At 52.7% G+C, this 21,812-nt stretch overlaps 1 protein-coding gene across 4 annotated transcripts in view; it reads left to right on the top strand.

The window, feature by feature from the left end:
* The first annotated feature begins 13,344 nt into the window (after window positions 1-13,344).
* The window catches only part of TBX5 (T-box transcription factor 5), a 44,728-nt gene continuing 36,260 nt past the window's right edge, over window positions 13,345-21,812 (top strand). The window contains exons 1-3 of one of the 4 annotated variants that reach the window (XM_038152735.1): window positions 15,033-16,004; window positions 16,200-16,281; window positions 21,149-21,324. In XM_038152735.1, the coding sequence (XP_038008663.1) occupies window positions 21,178-21,324 (147 nt within the window). In that variant the 5' untranslated portion in view covers window positions 15,033-16,004; window positions 16,200-16,281; window positions 21,149-21,177. Of the gene's footprint in view, window positions 13,622-15,032; window positions 16,005-16,199; window positions 16,282-18,000; window positions 18,682-20,973; window positions 21,004-21,148; window positions 21,325-21,812 lie in introns of those variants that run through there. The other 3 variants (XM_038152737.1, XM_038152734.1, XM_038152736.1) reach the window with 3 other exon arrangements.

Here is a 21,812-nt window from a genome sequence, read left to right as displayed (position 1 = left end):
TTTTTTTTTTTTTTTTTTGAGCCAGTGAGGTCACCTTTTTCTCCTTTGCTGAGGAGAAGGAGACCTTTGCATAAATACCTATGCTTTGCCCCGTGCTTATCTCAGGCATACATAACTCTGGCAGCGCTCCACTGGCTTGTGAGCTGTGAGCTGCTCGGCGGGGAGGACCAGGTCCCTGTGTTTGGAAACACCAGGACAGTCGGGCAGGCAGGAGCTATCAAGTGTGAGGGTGATTAAATGCATGGAGGCCTCCAGGCTGGAGCAGCACGAGTACAGGGCTGTGAGGATGGAAGAAGACAAGTGTCAAGTGCTGCCTCTCAGCTGTGCACGGAGCTCTGTTATTCCATGAGCTAATGTCCGCTCAGCACCTCGGGCTCAGCTTCCATGTCCCCCGGCTAAGGAGCTAAACAAAGCAAAGGTGCCAGCTGAAGCCTCCAGTGAAAATTTTGCTGTTAGAGCCTCAACTGCACTCATGTAGGGAATGTTCCTGACTGATGGGAAGAGTGCAAAAGGCAGGTTGTGTGTGGGAGGCAGCGATAAAAAACAGGATTTATCCAGAGGGAGGGAGATCCTGCCTTGCTACTGAGCAGCTCTGAGCTGCTGCTGCTGAACTCAAGTACCTTGGACTGCTGCCTGAGCTCTCTGCTTCCCTGGGCTGCTCCTTCTGCTGCAGATGGATCATCAGGCTCTGACTATTTCCACTCCTGGCCCATCCACGAGATGCTCCAGAAGAAGGAAAAGGTCCTGTAACTGAGGGATGGTTTCTCTCTCCTGTCACCTGCCCTTGGAGCTGCTGCGTCGTGGTCACAGAGTCCATTTTGCTGCGATGCACCCTGGGTTCAGGGAGTCTCAGCCCCAGATCTGTTGCCACAACAGTTTTTTGCTTCCATGGTTCCTGCCTGGTTGAGGTGGGCTTGGAGGGATGTGAGATTTGACATCCTAGAGCAAAACCAGTGTGGCCACTGACCCAAGCTGGACACCAGCATGAGCTGTGCTTACAAGTGTGTGTGCACCGGTATGGGTACTCAGCACATGTTTTATCCCTAAAAATGCCTCAGCCTGTTGTAATGATCCCGATCTCTGTGGAAATGACCACTGCATCTCTCTGCTGTGTACTGCTGTGCCTCCAGTTCCTCTCGCAGCCACTTGGGACCCGGCATCCATTTCAGATCCAAAGACAGAAAAGACTGAGGGGTTTTATGGTGTGATACACGAAGGATGGATTGAGAATTCCCAGCCAAGGATCAGCAGAGGTGAAAATGAAGCAAAACTGAAGCAGAGAGATTGATACTGGTGGGATATCAGTGACAGTGGAAGTGGCTTTTCCATCTGAAAGGAAGAGCAAGGATGTGGGAAGGGAAGAGGTCTGTGAGTCCACTGTGGGAGAGCAGAGGCTGAAAGGAGGCCACAGCACGAATTCTTCCCTTCCCACTAACTTGGAGCATTTTCCCTATTCTGTACAGAACGTGATACTCTCTCAGGAGTGACCCTGCTGACCTCCCGCCTCCTGATAGGATGGCGAGTAAGTGAGTGCAAAATAAATGGCACCAAATAGACCTTTTCAAAGAGAACCAAGGAAATAAATCAGGTTTTTCTGGTGCAGCATTGACAGCATGTCAAAACAACTCCCCAAAGCGTGAAACTTGGCTGGGGAATGGTAATTCCACTGCCATGATCCTCACATGCCAGATGTATGGCTTATCATCATGTCTGTCTGTCTGTCTACCTGGCTGCCTACCTGCTGTTCCTGCAGGATCCGGTCTTGGAGCACACAGGAGTTTTTTATGAGCTTGTCTACCATTCTGGAGCAGAAAGTGGGTTCTAAATGGGTGAGGATTACTCAGGGAGGGAAGTCTGTTAGAGCGTGATAACTGGGGACTCAATGCGGCCAAATGATCTGCTGGCCAATGCCATGGCAGATGGGTGGTTTCATTTCATTTATATTTTATTTGCATTTTATTTACAGAAGCCCAGTTGTCTCACTGAGACCCGTCAGGCAGGTGGGTGATGGCAAACCCTGATGGATGCTGCACTCTCAACCAGTGAATTATTGTGTTCTCCAGGATTGTATTACCCAGAGCACCTTTCCACAGAGCAGTGACCAACAGATCTAGAGCTCATCCTGCCAAAAAAAACCCACATTGCATTGTGTTCTGTTGAGCCCCAGCCTTCGGGATGCACCCAGAAAATCACTGTTTGCTAATTCCATCAGGAAACTGGGACACGAAATCCAAACGTGAGGAACCCCTGGCGGGCTCTGAGCATTGATCTGTGCTGATCAGGAGGAGCTGACGAATGAGGTGTAAACAGCAGGCAGAGAGCTCCACAGCCTCTCCTCTGTGGTTCTCAGGACACACATCCCTGGATTGGCTGTGTACAGGAGCCTTTGAGAGGGAAGGCAGTTGTGGATTTCATGCCTGTGAGCTCCACAGTTACCCCAGCAGGAGCAGAATAAAGAAGGCTTAGAAATGCTGCTGAAGTTAGTTAGTATATTGGAACATTCCTGGAGACGTCTGTAAGTCCAGAAAAACTGTAGAAAATTATCCTCCCCAGGAATTTCCAGGGCTAAAGGCTGAGCTCACTTCCAGTAGTGCAGCTGCTGTAAATTTCTACTAATTAGCAGAAGGCTGAGTAATTTGGGGAGTAGTTAGTGTTTTGGCATTTGTGTGCTTGTTTGTTTTGCTCTTTGGAGGATAAGGGGGAAATGGATCTGTGCTGCACATTGGATCTGGTAGCAGGGGGTGTTTCTGGCGCCAGGTTGGAGCAGATTTCCTGGCTGTGCAGAGCCTCTTTGAGCAGTGGAGCTCAGGACATGGCCAAGGTCTTGAGCACACAGCCTTTGATCCCAAGCACACCCACCAGCAATCCTGTCCAAAATCCACTGCGAATTTTGTGTTTCTGGAGGTGATCTTGGAGCTGTAGCTTCCCTGGGTGGGGGATTGTAGGGATCTGAAGGAGCTTTAAACAAAACTGCTGGTGCTGGTGGGATGTAAATGGAGCACGAGCACCAGAAGAACTCGGATCAGGCAGGTGTGATCTTTAGAACAATGCCTCATCCCTAAAGTCTCCTGGATCCACAGATATTGGTTTTGCCTGGGCTGAAATTTAGTGATTTAAAACAGAGCCGTGCAGGATTCTCTGTCCCAAAAGTAGATAAAAGCCCTTTCTTCTGACTTCAGGTGAGCCTGGAGTAACCAGTGTGGTCTGGAGGAGGAGGAGTGAAGAGCGAAGTCTCCTGCAAGACAAGAGCAGAGCCCAGGTTCTGTAATTTCCCAGTCCCAGGAGTTCCACCTTGTTTATGGCACCAATCCCCCCCTCTCACCTTGGTTTATAAGCATCACACCTCGAACGAGAGCGAGGGGAGATGTCCCACCTGACCCCGCTGAGGGTAGAACTCCTGGCAGTCAGGTGGCAGAGCCCTGCTGCTGCAAGATCAGGGAGGGCTGGCAGAGCCTGGGAAGGACCCACCTGCCCCGTGGAGCACAGGCTCTCGCACTTACAGGTGACCATGGAAGAGCTGCTTAACCCACTGGGGTCCCCAGCACATCTACCACAGGCTGTAGGTCATAAAACACTTCCCAACACCCTATAACAAATTTAAGACCCTTAGTACATAAGACCAAAAGCCACAAAACCTTGAACGTGCGGGAGAGATCAAGGGCATTGCCAGTGTCCTGGGTCCCAGCAGTAGCAAGGAAATTGTGAGGTGAAAATGTCCAGACCATCTTAGGAAGTGGACCGTGGCCCACCCTACAGAGGAAAAGCAAGAAAACCCCATCAGTCCCTGCCAAATCTGACCCGAGGGGAAATTCTTTCCTGAATACGGGCCAAAACACAAAGTAATTGCATATGTACTCTTTAAAAATTGATTTTATTTAGGAGAAACACATTGTCATCATCATCCTGTAAACTGCTCCAAATGTGTGCCGGGGACTTTCTGTAGAAGGAAGACTGGAAAGGCTGCAGAGCTGTGCAGAGATGCTAGGATGAATGAGGGACCTCCACCCCACACAGCCTGGCTGGTGCTGGAGGGACAATCCCTATAACACCCCAGATTTTTTGGGAAATGAGCTTTGACTCGCTGGAGCTGCTTTTTTTTTCCCCTTGCAGGAGTCCCCCACCAGCTGTGGTGCCTTGGATTGGTGGCTTAGAACCAATGTCAACCTTCTGGGAGCGAGACAAGGCTTTGTGAAGGGTTTCCTCAAGGTCCTGGCCTGAGGAACCTCGCTCAGAGCTGGAGATCCATCGGGGCTGGTTGAGCACAAAGCAGCCACTCTGTGCCTCTGCTGAAACACTCTCTGATGCACAGGGCTTGTAAAAACCCCAAGCACCACTTCAGCCTCACTAACGAGGCTGAAGGACTCGTTCTTAAGGCAAATTTGCTTCTGTTTCCTGCAGTCCCAAGCCTGTTTCTCTCTTTTCCACCCTTTGCTTGCACTCTCTGCTCTCAGTTCAGGCAGCAGTGGCGCTCAGAGCCCTCTCAGGCTGCAGTTCCACCGTGTCTGTGGAAGCAGATGGATTTCAGAGCTTTTGCCAGAAAGACTTATCCAAATTAGAGCTTCCAGCCTTGCTGAAGAAGCCAGCTCTGTGCTCTGGATGGAATAAAGAGGGGCTGGGAGGGAATGGATGGAGATTGTTTTGCTCTCTTCCTGACCTTTTGCAGAGCTGTGTGATGCTCAAATTCCTTATTTTCAGGGAGGATGAGGTCACCATGAAATCTCAAAGCCCTTTTCCCACCCAAATGGCGTCACAAAAGGCATTAGACTACTCTGTCACTTCACAGATAGATTCACAATTGCTCAAAAAAGGGCTCAAAATCACGCAGAATTGTTGGAATTTTCTGTCAGAAACCCTGAAATTTTGCCTTTCCAAGGAAGGGAATCAGGGCTAAAATTACTGGATGCTGATTTGGGGAACTCTGGAAGTGTGGGATGTGCTGCTGGCCCTGAGGACACATGTGTAATAAGGACATCATGCACTGGGGACTGCACAGACACCACTGATCCATTTGGGAATCTGCTGGCCAGGATGAGCAGCAGCTCTAGCACCCAGGGCTTCCCAAACTGTCTGAAATGTGGGAATTTGCATCCCACAGCTGTGTCATGACACTGGTGACACATGCAGAGGACTGTTATGTTCAGGTCTGTGGGTGAAGCCATGGACAAAAATTTGGGGCAGGATGATCTTGGCTGGAGACTTCCTTAGGGTGAGGTCTTGGCCCTGCAGCCGTGGGGTTCTCCATGGAGAGATCTGTCCTTCCTGGCCATCCCCCAGGCTGTGTTCTGGCTGAGCTGAAGAGCCTCTGTGGCCACAGGAGGTGTCTGACAGGCAGCTGGGGCAGCAGCTGTGCCCTGGAATCCAATTTCCACTGAAACCTGGTGGCAGGAAGGCTTTGGCAGAGGGAGGGCTGCGGCCAGCACGGTGTTTGCAGCATCCCTGCCTGTCCGGCAGTGACATCCGAGGCTGCTCAAGCAGCTGCAGTTTCGCAGTCCTGCCTGGCCCCAGATCTGCTCTGGGTGGGCATCCCCACTCTGAATTCCCTCTCAGGCTGATTTCTGGGCATGCTGAGCTTGGCTTTGATGGGAGCCTCGCTGCAGGCTCCCTTCTCGGACCAGGAGGAGCATCAGCAGATCCAGCAGACCCATCTCTCACCGGCCATTTCCAAACCAGCCCTCTCTCACCCTGCAGCTGCAGAAAATACAGCAACAGATTTAATGCCAGCTCATCTGGTAAAGCTGGAGAGTCAAGTGTTGTGGAGAGAGTGTTGGCTTTTTTTTTTTTTTTTTTAATTGGAGGATTTTGTTTCTATGTGTTTGGAAAGAGCAGGTTAAAAGCACAAGTCAGTGTTAAGTTAGAGGTGCATACAAGGAATAAAAATAGCCTGTGCTGGGCTTGGTGGAGAGAAGGGGAGCTTGCACCATTTCCATTAAAAATGACATTTAAGTGGAAGGTGAACTTGAAACTTTGACAGGACCATATCCATCCCCTTTGGAGCCTGCTCCTGCAGAGCAAGGGTAGTACAGCTTTCCCTGCTGATGATCCCTTGCTGATTTTTGTGTCCCTTTTGAGCGTGAGAAAGGCCCACTGAAAAGAAAAAGAACCAGATTTTTTTTTTCCTGAAATACCTCGATCAAAATCAGCTCCTACAGAACCACTCTCCTGCTGGAGACCTCATTTAGGCATAATTGATGTGCTCCTCTGTCCTCCTTTCTGTGACGGAAAAAGGATATTCAAGGGTGTGCTCAGGTGCCATCCTGTGCATGAAGATAACATGGGATATTTGGGCTTTAATAAAGCTCAGTTCCTGCATTTTTCAGCACCTGCTGAGCCTCAAGGCCGGGTCTGGAGACATTGTCTGGGATGTGAGTCCCAAGTCCCCAGGGTGGCACTGAGATTTGGCCTTTTCCCACGGGGCTGGGCCTTGCCCACTCAAGGGAAATCAAGAGAAATCAGACCCAAAAAATCCTGGAAAGGAAAAAGGCGTGAAAAGAAAAACAAAGAAACAAAAATACCCCAAAATTACTGAAAAACCCTGTAAGCCCACACCTCCCTTCCTCTTCTCCACGGTTTGGAGTGGATGGTTTGGGGGGTGGGAGATCTGTTTTCACTCAAGAGTGGGGCCACCCTGCCGTGGTGGGGCAGAGCTGGCTCCATCCCCTGCACCCTGCAGAGCAGGGCCCTGCACCCCGCTGGGCTGAGGTGGCTGCAACCCCAACCCCATGGGCTGGGCTGGGTTGGGCAGAGCCCTGGGCAGGCACCAATAACCCTGGGCAAGGTTCACGCTGCTCTGGCCAGGACTGGCCCCGCTGAGCTCCCGGCCCGAGCAGTTGTAGGGGTCAAGCTAATGCTGACACTGGAGCCTTTGATTGTGTTTGATTCATGTCCCAACACCGCTGGTAGGTCAGATGGGCTGTTAATCCAGATTCCCTTCCCCCTTCCACAGAGGAAAAAAAAAAAAGGAAAATGAGAAATAAGTTTAGTGGGTGACTTCCCAGCTCGCTTCAAGGCTTGTGGTGCCAGCTGGCTGCAAGCTCTGGGTGTTCAGAAATGCATTTCCTCCTCCTCAGTTAGGTTTTTTTGGGGTTTGTGTTTTGGGTTTTTTTGTTTGTTTGTTTTTGTTGTTGTTGTTGTTTGTTTGATTGGTTTTGGGGGTTTGGTTTTGGTTTTGATCTTCTTTAGTAGCCTGCTGACTAAAACGCTTTGGAAGGAAGAGAAATGTCAGCTGATGTGTGGAGCAGTCTGGTGGTGTGGTGGTTGTAACCTGTTTCAGGGGGAGCTTGGCTGCCTGGGCAGCTGTGGTAGAAATGGGGTCTCCCTGCTTTGCCATTTGCATTTAACCCCAGGGATTCCTTTTCCATCTCATCTTGGCAGCTGGAGGTCGGAGGAGGAAGGTTTGGTGCAGAACTCAGCGTCACCACCCGTTTTCTGTCTGTACAGAGCTTTTGGCTGCTTGAATGTGCCTTTGCATGCGATAGGGTTTGGTTTTTTGGTTTTCGGGGTTTTTTTTCCCAGCTGATAAAATGTATTTGTGCGATAAAATGTATTTGGTGTCACTAAAAGGCCGAATAATCAGCTTGTGGGTGTGCTCAGCCGGGACACAGAGGGTGCTCAGTGGGACAGCCACCCTCGGCGGGCAGTCCCTGGGGATGATGCTCTGTGATTCCCGGGTGCGGGACTTCCGCGGCTTCCCCAGCCCGTGCTGCAGGGTGGGAGCGAGCAGGAGCTGTCGCCGTGGATTCGGGGAGGAAGAGGCCGGGGAGCAGCAGCCCAGGGGGTACCTCGGCCGCGACACCCCCGCTGGAGGCTGAAAATAGCGCCGGGCGGGCCCTGGGCTGGGGAAGGCTGCTGTGGGCAAATGACCAATTAGGGAATCTTTGTCAGATTCGGGAAAGCCGAGATAAGTCCCTTTTATCAGCCTATAAAAATACCACTTTCACTTATCTGGAGCTACCTACGCCGCCCAGCTGCGGGAGCCGGGAGGGGGAGCGGAGCCGCTCCGCAGACAGAGGAGGAGTTTCGGATGGGCTTGACAGCCAGGGGGGTTTGGAAAACCCTTTTCTGCTGCAGAACGAGCCCTCTCCCTTCACCTCTCTTCCCCCCAGAGCCCACCAGCTCTCCTAGCCGCAGTCTGCCTGGGTGCGGAATGCAAAATTTTCCTTTTCCTCTTATTTTCACCCTTTTTTTCCCCGGTGTGATGCCGCGGGGGGGCGGCTCGGCCAGGTGGCAGAGGAGCCGAGGAGTTTCTGGGGCAACGCCGGGTGGGGAAGGGGCACCCACGGGCACCGAGGAAGCCACGGGCTGCTGGGTGGGTGGGAGCAGGCTCCATTCCCTCTTGTGCACTGAAATTCCCGTATTTACATGGAAATGCTCAGGTCCGCGGGGATCCATCCTCCTCCCGAGGCCGTGCTGGGGCTGGCTGTTTTGTGGACACCCCAAAAATCTCTTCCTGCATCTGTGTCTGTGCATCTGAAGGCGCCTCCGCCCGGATCCCCACACGCAAACGGAGGATCAAGACGTGGAGAGAGTGCTAACATGAATTCCTACTGTGGGAAAACATGCTGCACTTTGATTATTTTTTCTGTGGTTTCCAGGCTGTTCGGGCTGTAGGAAAACGAGCAGATAGAGCGTGGAGGGGGAAAAGTAACCCACCAGGCAATCCAACTCACAGCGCTGCTTTCTAAGTTTTTGAGAGGCTGTTGGGGAAGAGAAAAATGCGGGGGAAAGATGGTTTTCGTTAAATAAAAAACTCCAAGCAGCTTTGCTGGGCTGGAAAGAGGGCAGAGAGGCAGTTGTTCCCCCCTCGCCCTCATCCCCCCCAGATCCAGGCCCGCAGCACTCCCTCCTGCTATTATTGTTTTTAGGGCAGAACAAGCAAATCTGGCTGGCACGAAGTGAGAGCCTTGGCTGGCGGGGGGCGAAGTCGCCTCTTTTGGGGGCTTGGGCAGGCGAAACTTTGAGCCGGGGTTTTTGCGGAGTCGTTTCTCTTTCGAGGAATAAACACGGGGATGGAGAGGAGCAGGACCGTGCCTGCTCAGCAGCGGTGCCACAGGGCGTAGGGCGACCCTTGGTGGGGCTCGGGGAAGTGGCCCGCTACCTTTCGCACACATTTGCTGGAAGGGCTTCCAAATTCTTTTCCAAATATAGCCCCGGGGCGGCCGCCCGGCTCGCAGCTCCTGCGGGTGCCCTTCACGCAGCCCAGGGGGACAAGCGCGACCCCGAGAGCCGGGAGGAAACGGGGGCGGGGTGACCCCCATGGAAACACGCGTGGAAGCTGTAGGGCCGATCCCCACCGCTCTCCGTTTTCACTGCACTCCGAGCAGGCTTTTGGGGGGGGGAGTGAATTGTTTTTTTTGGTCCCTCCTGCCCTGCTGTCACCTCCGGTCCTTCCCCGAGGGTGGCACCGGCCCCGCTGCCCTGTCCCGGGCCAGCAAGGAGGGCCGAGGATTTCTTTTCCTATCGACCCAAATCTGGGAATTCTCACCCCAAAACGCCCTGGCAGGAAGGGCTGTATGGGGACAACATGGGTATGTCCACAAGCGCGTTCAGCTTTGGGGGGGACACGCAGCTTTGGGGACAGACCTCCCCCTTTCCCTCAGAATTCTCGTCCTGGAGTGAAACCCGGGCTGGAGGAAGGAGGCAGAGACTGGGGGGCATCTGGGGTGAGGGGACCCCTTCCCGCCAGGCCTGGGAGCATCCAAAGAAAATTTGCCCCGCGATAAATGGGATTCGCACCCGCACCCCCAACCCCCCCGTCCCACAGCCCCTGGTTCCGTCACAAAAGGCTCCGCTGGGGACATTTCTCCCGCATCACGTTTTTATAGCGAGATAAGGACAAACTTGTGGCGGGTCTTAGGGATTTTTTTTCTGTATTTTTTTTTTTCTTTTCCCCAAATTCTTTTCGGGGGAAAGCTCGGAGAAGTTTGCGGTTCTCCGGCCGCAATTAAGAGGCAGAGGGAGCGCGGTCTTGATTGCTCCTGCTCGTTCTGCTCGCTTCGGAGGTGGGGAAGGGGAGGGGGAGACGGGACGACGGGAGGGAATTGATTTTAGATTTCTCTTTTATGTCGGGTCTGGTTTCTGGTGATTAAATTTCTCTCTTCTGTGGACTGAACCTCGGGATAACTGATTAATAACATGCCACTTGGCGCCAACATGGGGTCTCGAGGCCTTTAATCGGCAAGATGCACAAGCGAGCAGAGAGAAACACAGAGCAGGACAAAACTCTACCGACTATTTCAGCCTGCTGCTCTCTGCCTCGGCGGATTATTTTTCCCTCCCCCTCATCTTTTCAGTATTTCCTGCTAAACTCGTAAACTTTATTTGATTTACAGCTATTTCATGAACCTGCTTAAACTAACATGTGTTCCGTCTTGTCCGACTGAATCATAAAAACAATCTTGGATCCAAACGAGATTTTTTTTTTTTTTTAAGGAAGAAACGAGTTATTAATGACAGAAAATAGACATTGTCTTGAACGGCGGCTCCTCCGGCCCCCGGAGTGGGGAGGTTGGTGGCTCCTGTGCCCGCAGCCCGCGGGGGGACCCGGGCTCGGCTCCGCAGGTCCCATGCGGGCTCCGGGGGAGCTTTTTTTGCGCAGGGATTCGAGCGCTCCTTTCCCCTCTACGGAACTTTTCGTTGGAAATGAACGATTTTCGAGCCAAAACGAGCTGGTAAAAGCATTAACCCACGGCCCCTGTGGTGGCAGCCTGGCAGACACACGCGGGGCAGGTAAACACGCCTGGCCGCCCCCCAAAAATCCCAGGCAGCAACGAAACGAGCTCCTGAAATTTTCTCCAGTGGGGTGAAAGCAGGAAATTTTTTGTGCCTGAAATCACAGGACAGAGAAGCACGTATCGACAGGAACTGTTGATATCCATGGAACAGGTATAAATCTATAGGATGGTATGGATGGAAGCACAGGCGGGCTTTTAAAAAAAATCACATTTACCACTCCGAGTACCATACAAATGTTCAGCCCCTATTCCCACTTCTGTCTGTGTGGAAAAGCTCTCCAGACAAGATACTTGCTACCCTCAGAATTAACTCCCTGACACTTGGGGAAGCAGGATAGGGCATCCCACTGCTCCCAGATATCGCTGATAACCCGCGGGGCTCTGCCCCTCCGAAACCGATTTCTCTTCTGCATTCGGGTAGCTCAGGGCCCTGAAGTTGCAGCTGGGGACCTCACCCAGCCCTGGAACAAGAGGGGAAATGCTCTTTTTTTTTTTTTTTTTTCCCCTTTTTTATTCCTCCTGTGATTTTTTTTTTTAACGTTTTCTGAACACGCACACGAAAGAAATCCCAAGAACTCTCTGGGTTATTGAGGTAATCTCTATTTTTCCTGCAGAGATAAAAATGGATTTTAGGATGCCCGTGACACCCATCCAAGGCCGAGCCCGTGCCACCCCCCTGCCTCCCTGGGAGCGTCTCCCGCTCCCAAAATCCGTGGATAGCCGTGAATACAAAGGACAATGTGGACAGCCCAGAGCGGCCGCGCTGCGCTGTCGCTCGGCGTTATTTAGGGCAGGGCAAGAAAAGCGACCGGGGGCGAGAAAAGGGGGAAGAAACGGAAAATGGGGGGAGAAAAGAGGCCAGAGGGCTTGGAAACGAAGAAAGAGAGAAAGAAAAATGAGCTGGAGAGACAGGCAGGAACAAATTCGGCCGGGATGAGGGAACTGGGGATGCCCGGGGGGGGAGGGGGTCCCCCTGCCCGGGGCTCCCCTGCCCGGGACAGCCGCGCTCCGGCGGGAAGGGGAAAACATCCACAGGTGATGCTTTGGGCCTTTTATCGGTGCCTGCCTCAAACCCCGCGGGACCGGGCTCCTGCTGCCACCTCCGCCTGCCCTCCAAGGTCACGGCGGGCTCGCTCTCGGGGACAGGCACGGCCCGCTGAGGATTTTCTCTTTTTCGCCCCCGTTTAGTTTCTTCCCAGAGAGCGAAGCCCTTATCAGCTTTTCTTCTCTCCTCGGGGCCGAGATAAGGCCCCGATTGAAGCCCTGGTCGAAGCGGGGATCCCACGGGCGCCCTGTGCCAAAAAAATCACCCACGATGGTGGGCGCAAAGAGAAACGCAGCCCAAATCCCTCTTTTCCTGGGCAACACCGGGGAAAAATTGGGGAGGGGAACCCCTGTCGCTCCGGACTCCCCTCCCTGAAAGATTTTTCTCCCTTTTAGAGGGAACGGGGAAAAGAGAATGGATCCCTTCCGCTCCATTGGGGATTAATTTGGGGATCCTCACGCTCTGCTTGGCAGCCAGGAAGGAAAGGGATCCTCAGCCCCACGCGTGGGAGGTGCGGCAGGGTAGAGCCTGGCCAAGCTCTGCCTCTGCCACGCTTCTTCTTTTTAATTTTCATCACTGTTTTAAAGCCTGCAGCTCACCTGGGAAATTAATGGGCTCAGGGAGGGGAAAAGGGTTTTAATTGCAAACTTTTTTTTTTTTTTTTTTTTTTTTTTTTTTTTAAGGTAGCCAGAAGGGCGGGAAAAAAAAAAAAACCAAAAAAAACCAAAACCCAACAAGCCAACAAAAACCAAACCCAAAGCAGCCGGAACCACAAACTTTAAAAGAAAAACGCTGTTCACCTGTAATAAAAAAATTAAAAAATTAAAAAATTAAAAAAAAAAAAAAAGAAAAAAGCTCGAATCAGGTATCTACCCCCGGAGGCTCGTCTGAAGCAATTCTCCAGCGCTAAATGCAGGATTTTGTAATGGAAATAATGACACGACAGAACTGTATTGGTGGGGCTTCTATAGAAATATTTTGTTGATACCAACTCTCAGATCAATGCAGCCAGTCCCTGCCCCCATGGCTGAGGAGAAAGAAAATAGGAAACAATTGTGAGAAAAAACCCAACACATATAAAAAAATCCTAGAAAGTGAATGGACAAAAATGCTTCCAGAGAGGAGGATTATTTTAAACACTTCTTTGCTCCCAGGCGCGTATTTCGCCAAAGCGAAAAGCGGCCAACAAAAGGGAAATCAAAGCAAAGAGAGAACGGGTCCGAGAGGGGAAGTAAATTATCTAAAAATGGAAAGGAGAAAAAAAAATAATCTCTGCTAGGAGGAAGCTGATTTTCTCCGAAAATATGGCAAGGAGGAAAAAAAAAAAAAAAAAAGAGCTTTGGGAAGCCACAAGTGCTGATGTCTCTGTATTTTACAAGGCGGGCGGCTGCGCTGCCCCGGCCCTGGGCAGGCCGGCCTCCGAGGAGCCGCGAGAGAAACGCGAAAGCCTCTTCGATTTGGTTAAGCCGACCCAAAAAGTGATTTTAAAGGGGTGTGGAGGGCGGGCGGGGGGAGAGTGAGTTCACGCTCGGCACTATTTCTTACTGCTGACACCTCGACCCCACCGCGAGGCAGCACCCCGGCCATCCCCCCCGGCGGCTGTCCCGGGGAAATCCCGCAAGGAGAAAGCTCCGGGGCCAGCGACACCCTGCAGCGGCAGCGGGAGGGCACCGGGGCCGTGCGGGGCTCCGGCCATGCGGGGCTCTAAAGCCGGGAGCGGGAGGTGCGGCCGGGGCTGCCCGGGCCGGGTGCTGCGAGCCCGAGGAGCTGAAAAACCGGGATCGATTCTGGCAGGGCTGCGCGGAAACTGAGGGGGGACGGCCACGCACCCGCCACCCCCACGGAGGTAAGTGCTCCACGGCGTTTTGGGGCCGTGGCTGCTGGAGAATGCGTGTGGGGGATTTCCATTTCTGGCTAATATAGATAGATATAGATATAGATATAGATATAGATATAGATATAGATATAGATATAGATATAGATGTATAGATGTAGATATAGGGAGAGTGTGGTGCACAGGCGGTGCATCCACGCTCATCCTCTCCCCTGCCTTCTGTCGGTGAGCAGATTTGTGCCCACTCCCACTGAGCTGTGAGCGGACTGGGGGCAGATTAAGGCTTGTGTGCACCCAAAAATCCGTCTTTAAACCCCGGGCAGAACGTAAATATCCATATAAAAGCAATAGCGGATGGGGCGGGGATGGCTTGAGCTGGCGGAAACGCTGTTGGGCAAGTGTTCGTGAGGATCTCATCACCTGCACATCCACACACGCGATTTTTGTGCCGTGCCCGTGGGTATTACTGTGTGCAAACAGCCACGCTTATTCACGAGGAGCTCTTGGATCTCAGCACTCGTGCGGGCGCACTGCACATTTAGTTTAAAGATACCAAATAAATAATGTATGGAATACACGGGATATAAAAGCGCTTAAAGGCTTGAGCGAAGAGGCATCCTGTGTGGGGGCGTGTTTGCAAACGGGGTGTCCGCACTCACATATGCACATCTGTGCTTCAATACCTGTATTTACGCGTGTATTTCTCTGCATCCCTGCGTGTGCTGGTTCTGTGGCCCCTCATCCTTGCCGCTGCCGGGTGTGCCTCTCGTTCCCCGGCAGCAGCCGCAGGATCCGGGCTGCTCCAGCCTCGGAGGCCGAGAGCGGGCAGAGGGAAGCGATTCCCATCCCTCGGAGGCTGCGGGGGGACCTCAGGGGACACCAGGAGGTGATGCCGGCTGTGGGGGGGAATATTTAGCTCTCATTTTGCGGGAGGTCCTATCCTGCTCCGCTGCCAGCGCTTTGGGCGCTCGGCGCCAGCTGGAGAACCGTCCTCGGAGGGTTTTTTTCCCTTCTGTCAGGGTTTTTTCCCCTCCATCCCGGACGTTTGGGAGGATTCCGAGCTGACAAGCACGGCCAGATCCAGCAAATGGGGCGCACCAGGGTTAAGGGGGCCTTTTCCTCCCTAACCCTTTTCCTTTTAATTTTTTTTCCGCCGTCCCTGCTGGTGCTTTTCCCGCAGGCCCGGCTCCCCCGGAGCGCGCAGAGCTGGCTCCGGGCAGCTCAGGGCAGAGCCCGCAGGGCTGGGGGTACGGGGGTGCTGCCTCAGCCCCTCGGCCCGAGCAGGGCTGGGATGCTCGCTGGGAACCCCTTGGCAGCCTCCGGCTCCCGCACGGCTCCTCGCCCTTCCTCAGCTCTTGCTCTTTATTTCCTCGCTCCCTGTTTCTCCTCCTCTCTTTTTCTGCCGGAGGAAAAAACGCTCTAGCACCTTTTCCTCTATATGTGCGCGTGTATATTTTTTCTTTTCTTTTTTTATATTTTTAATTTTTTTAAAAAAATGAGTTAAATCTTCCTGCTACCACCGCTTGTGCATCCTAAAATTCCTCCAGATTGAGGGAGAGCTGGGACGCGGGCATTCCTGCACCCACTGGCTGTACTTGGAGGGATCTGGAGGGTTTAGATTATTTTTCCCCCTTGTCAATCTCATTTGGCTAACAATCGCCTGGACTTACTACTTTTTTCCCCCCTCTCATTTCCACCTATATTTTTTTTTAAATTTAATCAGAGCAAATAATTGGTTCCGAAGCACACTCGAATCCGTGCAAATAACCAGGTTATCATTTACTATATATAGCCCAGCGTGCTTGCTTCCAGAGGTGCCTGAGCTTTCGTTGGACAAGTTTCCTGCTCACTCGCACAGAATTATTTGTTTAGAAAAAAGAAATTCAGCTGAATAATGCCAATCCGGTTGGATTATTTAAACTTGTGGTGAAGAGGGAGTTTTGCTTTCCCCTTTTTCTGCTCCCAGGACGGGTGGGCTTCCCTGACGTTTCCAGCGGCTCCGCGCCTGCTCGTGTGTGATATAAAACCCCTCACACCCTCATGTCTAAGTCTGCCTCGTGAATATCTATATTTGTATATATAAACATACATCATATAGAGGTCGCACACCCCCAGCCACGGTTATTTTGCATTTCACCGAATGGATTTCTTTATGGGAAAAAAAAAAGAAAAAAGAAAAAAAAAAAAAAGCAAAAAAAAAAAAGCGCAGGAATCTCCCTGATAGAGCTTTAAAAGGAGGAGAATAATACAAATTAACCTTCCATTACTGCTGCAGTCAACCATGACAGAATAGGCCAGTTGCGTGGTTGGTGACGTCTCCGTGTCCTATAGGAGCAAAGCTCGTGAGATAGCAGCTATCGCCTTGAACTCTCTTTATTTTATCGGAGTATGGCTGGTAATAAACAGTAATATTTAATTTGTCTGATACCACAAACTGGCTTCGAGCTGGAAGGCTCCTCGCCTTGCCCTTCCACTCCTGGGGGAGCCTGAATTTGCCGTTCTTTTTTCCCCAGCTGCTTTATTATTTTTTTCTTTCTTTTTTTTTTTTTTTCTTTCCCTCCTTGTCCACTCCTCCTCCCCCAACCTGCAGACGGAAATAAATTCGATAAACTTATTTTCATCGTTTTCAACTTGTCTTCAAGGTGTTTGAGAGCTAGTTTGGCACTGGAGAGGTGAGTGCTTTTCTAGGCAGCGGCCGTGCTCGGGTTCGCTCTTCTCAACTTCAGGATTTTCACTTCTCCCTTGCTTTCCGCCGAGGGGAGGGAAGCCCTTTCTCTCTGCCAGAAACCTTTCTCCTCGTTGCTTTTGCTTCTTTTTGTTTTGTTTTTAAGGCAAAGCCCGCTCTGCTGGGGGGGCTGCTCGCCGGGGTTGTGCGGTGCGGGGCCGGCCGCGCTCCCTGCGCTCCCGCGGCTTCCCCGCACCTGCTCCACCGCCTTGCCCCGCTTTCCCCCGGCTTTGCAGCTCTCGGAGCAGGGCCCAGGCCAGGGAAAGGCTCCCCGGAGCCTTCGCTCGCCCCAGGCCGGGGCTGGGGCCGCTCCTGCGGCCGCCGCCTTCCCCTCGGGGCAGCGAGCGCCCGCTCCGCTGCCGCGTTTATTTGTGTTTGGAAGGGCTCCACGGCTCCTTTCCCCTCGAAAAATAATGAAATATGTGACAAGCTTCGCTCTGTTTGTTTAAGTAGCATTCTCTGGCTTATTCTCTGCGGCTACAAGTGCAGTTATTTTATTATTCCTATTTGCGAGCGTTTACTGTTGGCTGTTTCTTCTCAAGTAGCTGTTGGGACTGGCGTGCACATGGCAAGGGTTTGGGAGATGCCAAACTACACCCGCGGCCGCAACCCCCTCCCCGAGAGCCGCTCGCCCCCAGACTTTCCCCTTCCTCACCTCAAACTTTCAGAGGGCTCCGGTGTTATCGCGCCCTGCGAGAGCTGGGAGCGAGGGTGGATTTGCTGAAACTTCCTCGAAACGCAAAAAAAAAAAAAAGAAAAAAAATGGTCTGAGGGACGGGACAGAGCGGCGAGCAGAGGGTGGGGGCAGCAGCAGGAGGAGGAGGGTGGGCAGAGCAGATCTGAACCATGCCATTTATTCCAAGCCTTATCAAAAATCCGCCTCGCCAATCTGGTTCTCTTCAGCCTGCAGAATGCGACAGGGAGGCTGTTTACCCTGCGCTGACCTATTCAACTTTACCCTCCCAATAATACATTAAAAAAAAAAGAAAAAAAAAGGAAAAAAAAAAAAAAAGAGAGAGCGAAGGAAGATGCAGACAAATCCCCAGACCCGCTCCTCGCTGACGGCTTGATTATTGCAGCTCGGGGGGGCTGCGGCCCTCGGCCGTGGCAGCGCGGCGAGGGGCGAGGAAGAGGATGGCAGTGGGCAGGGGAAGGAGCCTGGACGCGGCCACAAGCGGGGACAAGGGACACAGCCCCGCGCGCACAGCCCGGGGCCTTCGGTCCCGCTCCGCCGCGGTTTTTTGGGGGGTTGTACTCATTAGGAAAATCTATTTTAGGGGAACACCCCGCACCCCCCAATAATAGGCCTCTGTGAGCACCAGCAAATTTAGAGCTGGGTTTAAATCCACACCTCTGGGCTGCCTTTGAGGGCGGGAGGGGGGAACTGGGGGTGGTGCGAGGTTAGCGGAGCCAGCGATTTATTCGGGGCTGGGGGGGCAGGATATTCCCAGACGCTGAATTTTCTCTTTGGTTGGGAGAGATGGATGGAGGAGGGAGGGAGGGAAGGAGGGAGGGAGCGGGGAAGGAGGTAAAGGAGAGGGGGAGGGTTGCTGGGGAGTTTGATGATTGTCTTTGTGCCTTGTTCTTGTTTGCCGGCCAGAAAAATAGGCTGGAAAAGGAGGTTTGAGGGGGAGGGGGCGGGAGGGAGGGCTGTGGGAGAGGGAGTCTCTCCGGAGCAGGATCCCAGCTGGTTGGGCAGTGGGTCCCGGCACTTGGCGAGCGGAGCTGGACGAGCCCACGTCACCTCTGCGCTCCGCTCGGCTCCTCCGCGCTCCGCGCCCGGCTCCGCGCACAGCGGCAGCGCCGCGAACCTGCCCGGAGGAGCGGGGGTTACCGGCCGGCCGAAACTTTTTTCTTCTTCTTCTTTTTCTCCGAGAGGGTGCTATTTTTTTTTTTTTCCGCTCTCTCGCCCTCTCGCGCTCTCTCTCTCTCCCTCTCTTTTTTTTTTTTTTTTTTTTTAATTACTATTTTTAATTTTAAAATTATTTTTAGCCGGGCAGCAGCAAGAGTGGGCCGGGGAGAGCTGCATCAGATCAGGCTGAGAAAAGGGTGGGGGTGGGGGCTTTATCTTGGTCTCAGGATCCTTTCTAGTGCGTCTGACAACCTGGAAGTGTTTGGAGAGAGCAGGAGAGAGAGAGAGAGAGAGAGAGAGAAGCAGGCTTGCATTGGATAGATTTTTTTCTTCCAGGCTGGGTTTTCACATGCTGATCCGCAAATATAAATAAATAAAAGGAAATATGCACACGAGAAGCCTGATCCCATTGTAATTTCCATTGCAAACGGGGGAATTAGAGCCACACATTATATATGTGGAGATGCATTGATTGCATGGAACTCGACGAGCAAGGTAACGGCTCTTCCATTGCCATGTCTGTCCGTCGGGGTCTGTCCTCCGTGTGTGCGGGTGCGTGAGCGAGGCTCAGTGAGAACGGCTGCCCGGGGGCTCCGGGGGCTGCGAGGCCTCGGGAGCCGGGGGGAGCGGGGGCTGCTCTGCCCTGCCCAGCGCTCCCTCAGCGGCTGAGAGGGGTGGGGGCCGGGGCGAAACTGCAACAAAAGCAGAGGGTGGCGATTTGATTTTATTTTTTTTTAAAAATGTCCCCCCTTGTGTTTTTTTTTCCTCCCGCAAACACACTCGGCGCTACTTTAGCAAAGCGAGATGCATTTTTCATCCAGCCACCGCGGCCTGGTTCTGTCAAGCTCCATTTCTTCTCAGAAGCTCTTTTAAGGGGAAAAAAAAAAAAAAAGAAAAAAAAAAAAAAAAAGAAAAGAAATTAGAAGCCACGGATCGCCAAATGCTCTTAGTTGTGGGGTTTATTTTTTTGCCGTCACACCCTCTGTTTTTAAAATTATTATTATTTTGATACCTGCTTAATCATGTCTGGGCGCGGAGAGCATCGAGGAGACTTCGCTGGGCTGGGCTGGGCTGCGCTGCCATGGCTGGGTCCCTCTTTGTTGTAATAAACGTGCTTTAGGGTTTTTTATTATTATTTTCCCTCGCTCTACCCCCTAACCTTTTCAGCTCTAGGAGAATCGTAGCTCCAAGCTGGAGGGAAATCGATTAAAAAATGCATAAGCGGCACTTCCCAAAGGAAAAAAAAAAAAACAAAACCAAACCCAAAAAACCCAAACAAACAAGACATCACAACAGTCCAGGAGGAAAAAAAAAAAAATGGAGGAGGAGGGGAAGAGAAAAGCCTTAAATGGTCCCTGGAGCTGCGGCTCTGCCCCCCCGGGCTGGCCCCGGGCCCGGCGCAGCGGCTCCCGCAGCGCCCCGCGCACTTTCCGCGCTTTCGCTTCGCCCTCGGCTCTGTGCTGGGTGCGCGCTGGGGAAAAAACCTTTGGGAAGAGAGGGAAGAGAGGGAAGGATCGGGCACGGGCCGTGTCTGCACGGGCTGCAGCTCCAGAGGTGCGGAGCGGGAGTCCCCCCGCTTTTTGTCCTTTGGAATGATATATCCGTCCCTGTGTGCGCTCCCCGCCGCTAGTGGGAAGATCATTTTCTCCCCCCTCCTTTCCACTCCCAATTTTCCTTCGCTTTTAAAGGAGAATTGCCTTCTTCTCGCTCTCTCTGCTTGATTTTGAACAGCTTTCAAATATCGTCGCAGGGCGAAGAACTCATTCAAAAACATTCTCATGTATTTAAACCAAATATTGCCTCCATATGATTGGCCTTTCAAAACTGAATCTCCTTCTTTGAAACATGCAAGAAATATATTTTTTTAAAAGCAGCTAGAACTCCTAACTCCTTAAGAACAATAAAAACCTAACAGATAATTCAATGGCTTTTATCTTTTTGGTTGGTTTTCTTTTCTTTTTTTTTTTTTTTTTCTGTGTGTGTTGCTATGAAACTTTTACTATTCCTGATAGCGCCTTTAAAGCTAAGTCAAAATACAGTTTTAAAACTCACTGCGGTTACTCACATCAGATATAACCCTTGTAATTTTTAAGCTCGTTTTCTCTGCTGGTGCAGTTTTATCCTAAATGTTCTGGCTCAGTTCGCTCCAGCCCCAATTCCACCCCCCGTTCACCAGCCCAAGTCCTCGTTACCTCGCACAGCGTTTGTCCGATCGATTTATTTGCACTTATATTGTCATTTTCTCGTCCATCCTTTGCTTTTCTTGTGACTGCCCGGGGTGAGAGAAGAACAGGCTTTTCAAATCATTCATGTTCTATAAGAGGTGCAAGAAGTTGAATTTTCCTTGGGAATTGGGTGCTAGGAGTGGCCTCATGTGTCAGTGGTGTTTTCCTGCTCCGAGCCGGAGCGGGGTGAAAGCTTCCACTTCCCTGGGAGGAAAGTTGGGACTCGCAACCCTCCGGGCCGCAGCGAGCCGGGAGGAACTGGAGAGGTGGCCAAGCCTCGGGGGAGGCTCTGGAGCCCCCACCTCGAATCCCCCGACCTCCAGAGTCATCCGTGCCACGAGCTGCTCGTTCCACAGCCCCTCGGGTGCCTCTCTCACCGCGGGCTGCCAGGCAGCCCGAAAATGCGCTGTTTACCTTTTCCAAAAGATGCATTCAATAATACCTCCTCCCCCTTCCCCTCCCTCCCCACCCCCCCCCCCCGAGCCCCCCCCCAAATCCTATCATCCCTTGCGGGCTGCGATAATAAATAAAAGTCTTTATTTCTCCCTCTCCCAAAGTTAAAGGGCCTTTCTCCCTCGCTGGGCGGCTGGAAGTGAGTGTCGGGATGGTCGGGGCAGCTCCGGCCGGCGCTGCGCTCGCTCGGGGCCACCCCTCTCGATAAAAATCTATCTTTTATTAAACGTCAGCATTGACTCGTGCGTCTCTTATCTCTGCTCTCTCCCGACGTGTGCCTGCAGCGGGGGATTCGGCGAAGGAAGCTCGTAACATGGCGGATAGCGAGGAAGGCTTCGGGCTACCCAGCACGCCGGCGGATTCGGAGGCCAAGGAGCTGCAGGCCGAAGGCAAGCAGGACACGCAGCTGGGGGCCACCAGCAAGTCGCCCACCTCACCCCAAGCAGCCTTCACGCAGCAGGTAAGCGCCCAGGCTGCTCCCCTCCGCCCCGGCCCTGCTCCACTCGCTCGTTGCCCCTTTTCCCCACGGTTTTCCCCCGCCCCAGCTGCGGGGCCGGGCGAGTTTAGGCCCCACGCGAGGGCAAAGCCTCACCTGGCCGCGGCCTCCGCGCTGTTCGAGGCAGCGCTCGAAGCTGCGGGGATGCGCCCAGGAGAGTTTTGGGGGTGCGGAGGAGCAGGCGGGGAGCAGGACCCCAAAGCACAGCCAGGGGAGCCCGCCCTGCAGCGGCACCCCCACACCCACCAGCGTCCGCGCCCGGGTGGGCAACTGCACGGGCGAGCTCCCGCAGAGCGGAGATGCCTTTATATTTATATTTAGATATAAAGTGAATATTTTGTACGTATCCACATCTGGGCGCCCTTTGGACACCCGGGCGGGCACAGCTGCGCCCCGCACCCCCAGCGGGCACAGCACGGGCTCAGCCACGCCTGGGCAACCCCAAGAGCGAC

The sequence above is a fragment of the Motacilla alba genome, chromosome 15, assembly GCF_015832195.1.
Source record: "Motacilla alba alba isolate MOTALB_02 chromosome 15, Motacilla_alba_V1.0_pri, whole genome shotgun sequence".
NCBI lineage: Eukaryota > Metazoa > Chordata > Aves > Passeriformes > Motacillidae > Motacilla > Motacilla alba.
Note: the sequence above shows the minus strand (reverse complement) of the source record. Positions and strands in the feature narration are given on the sequence as shown.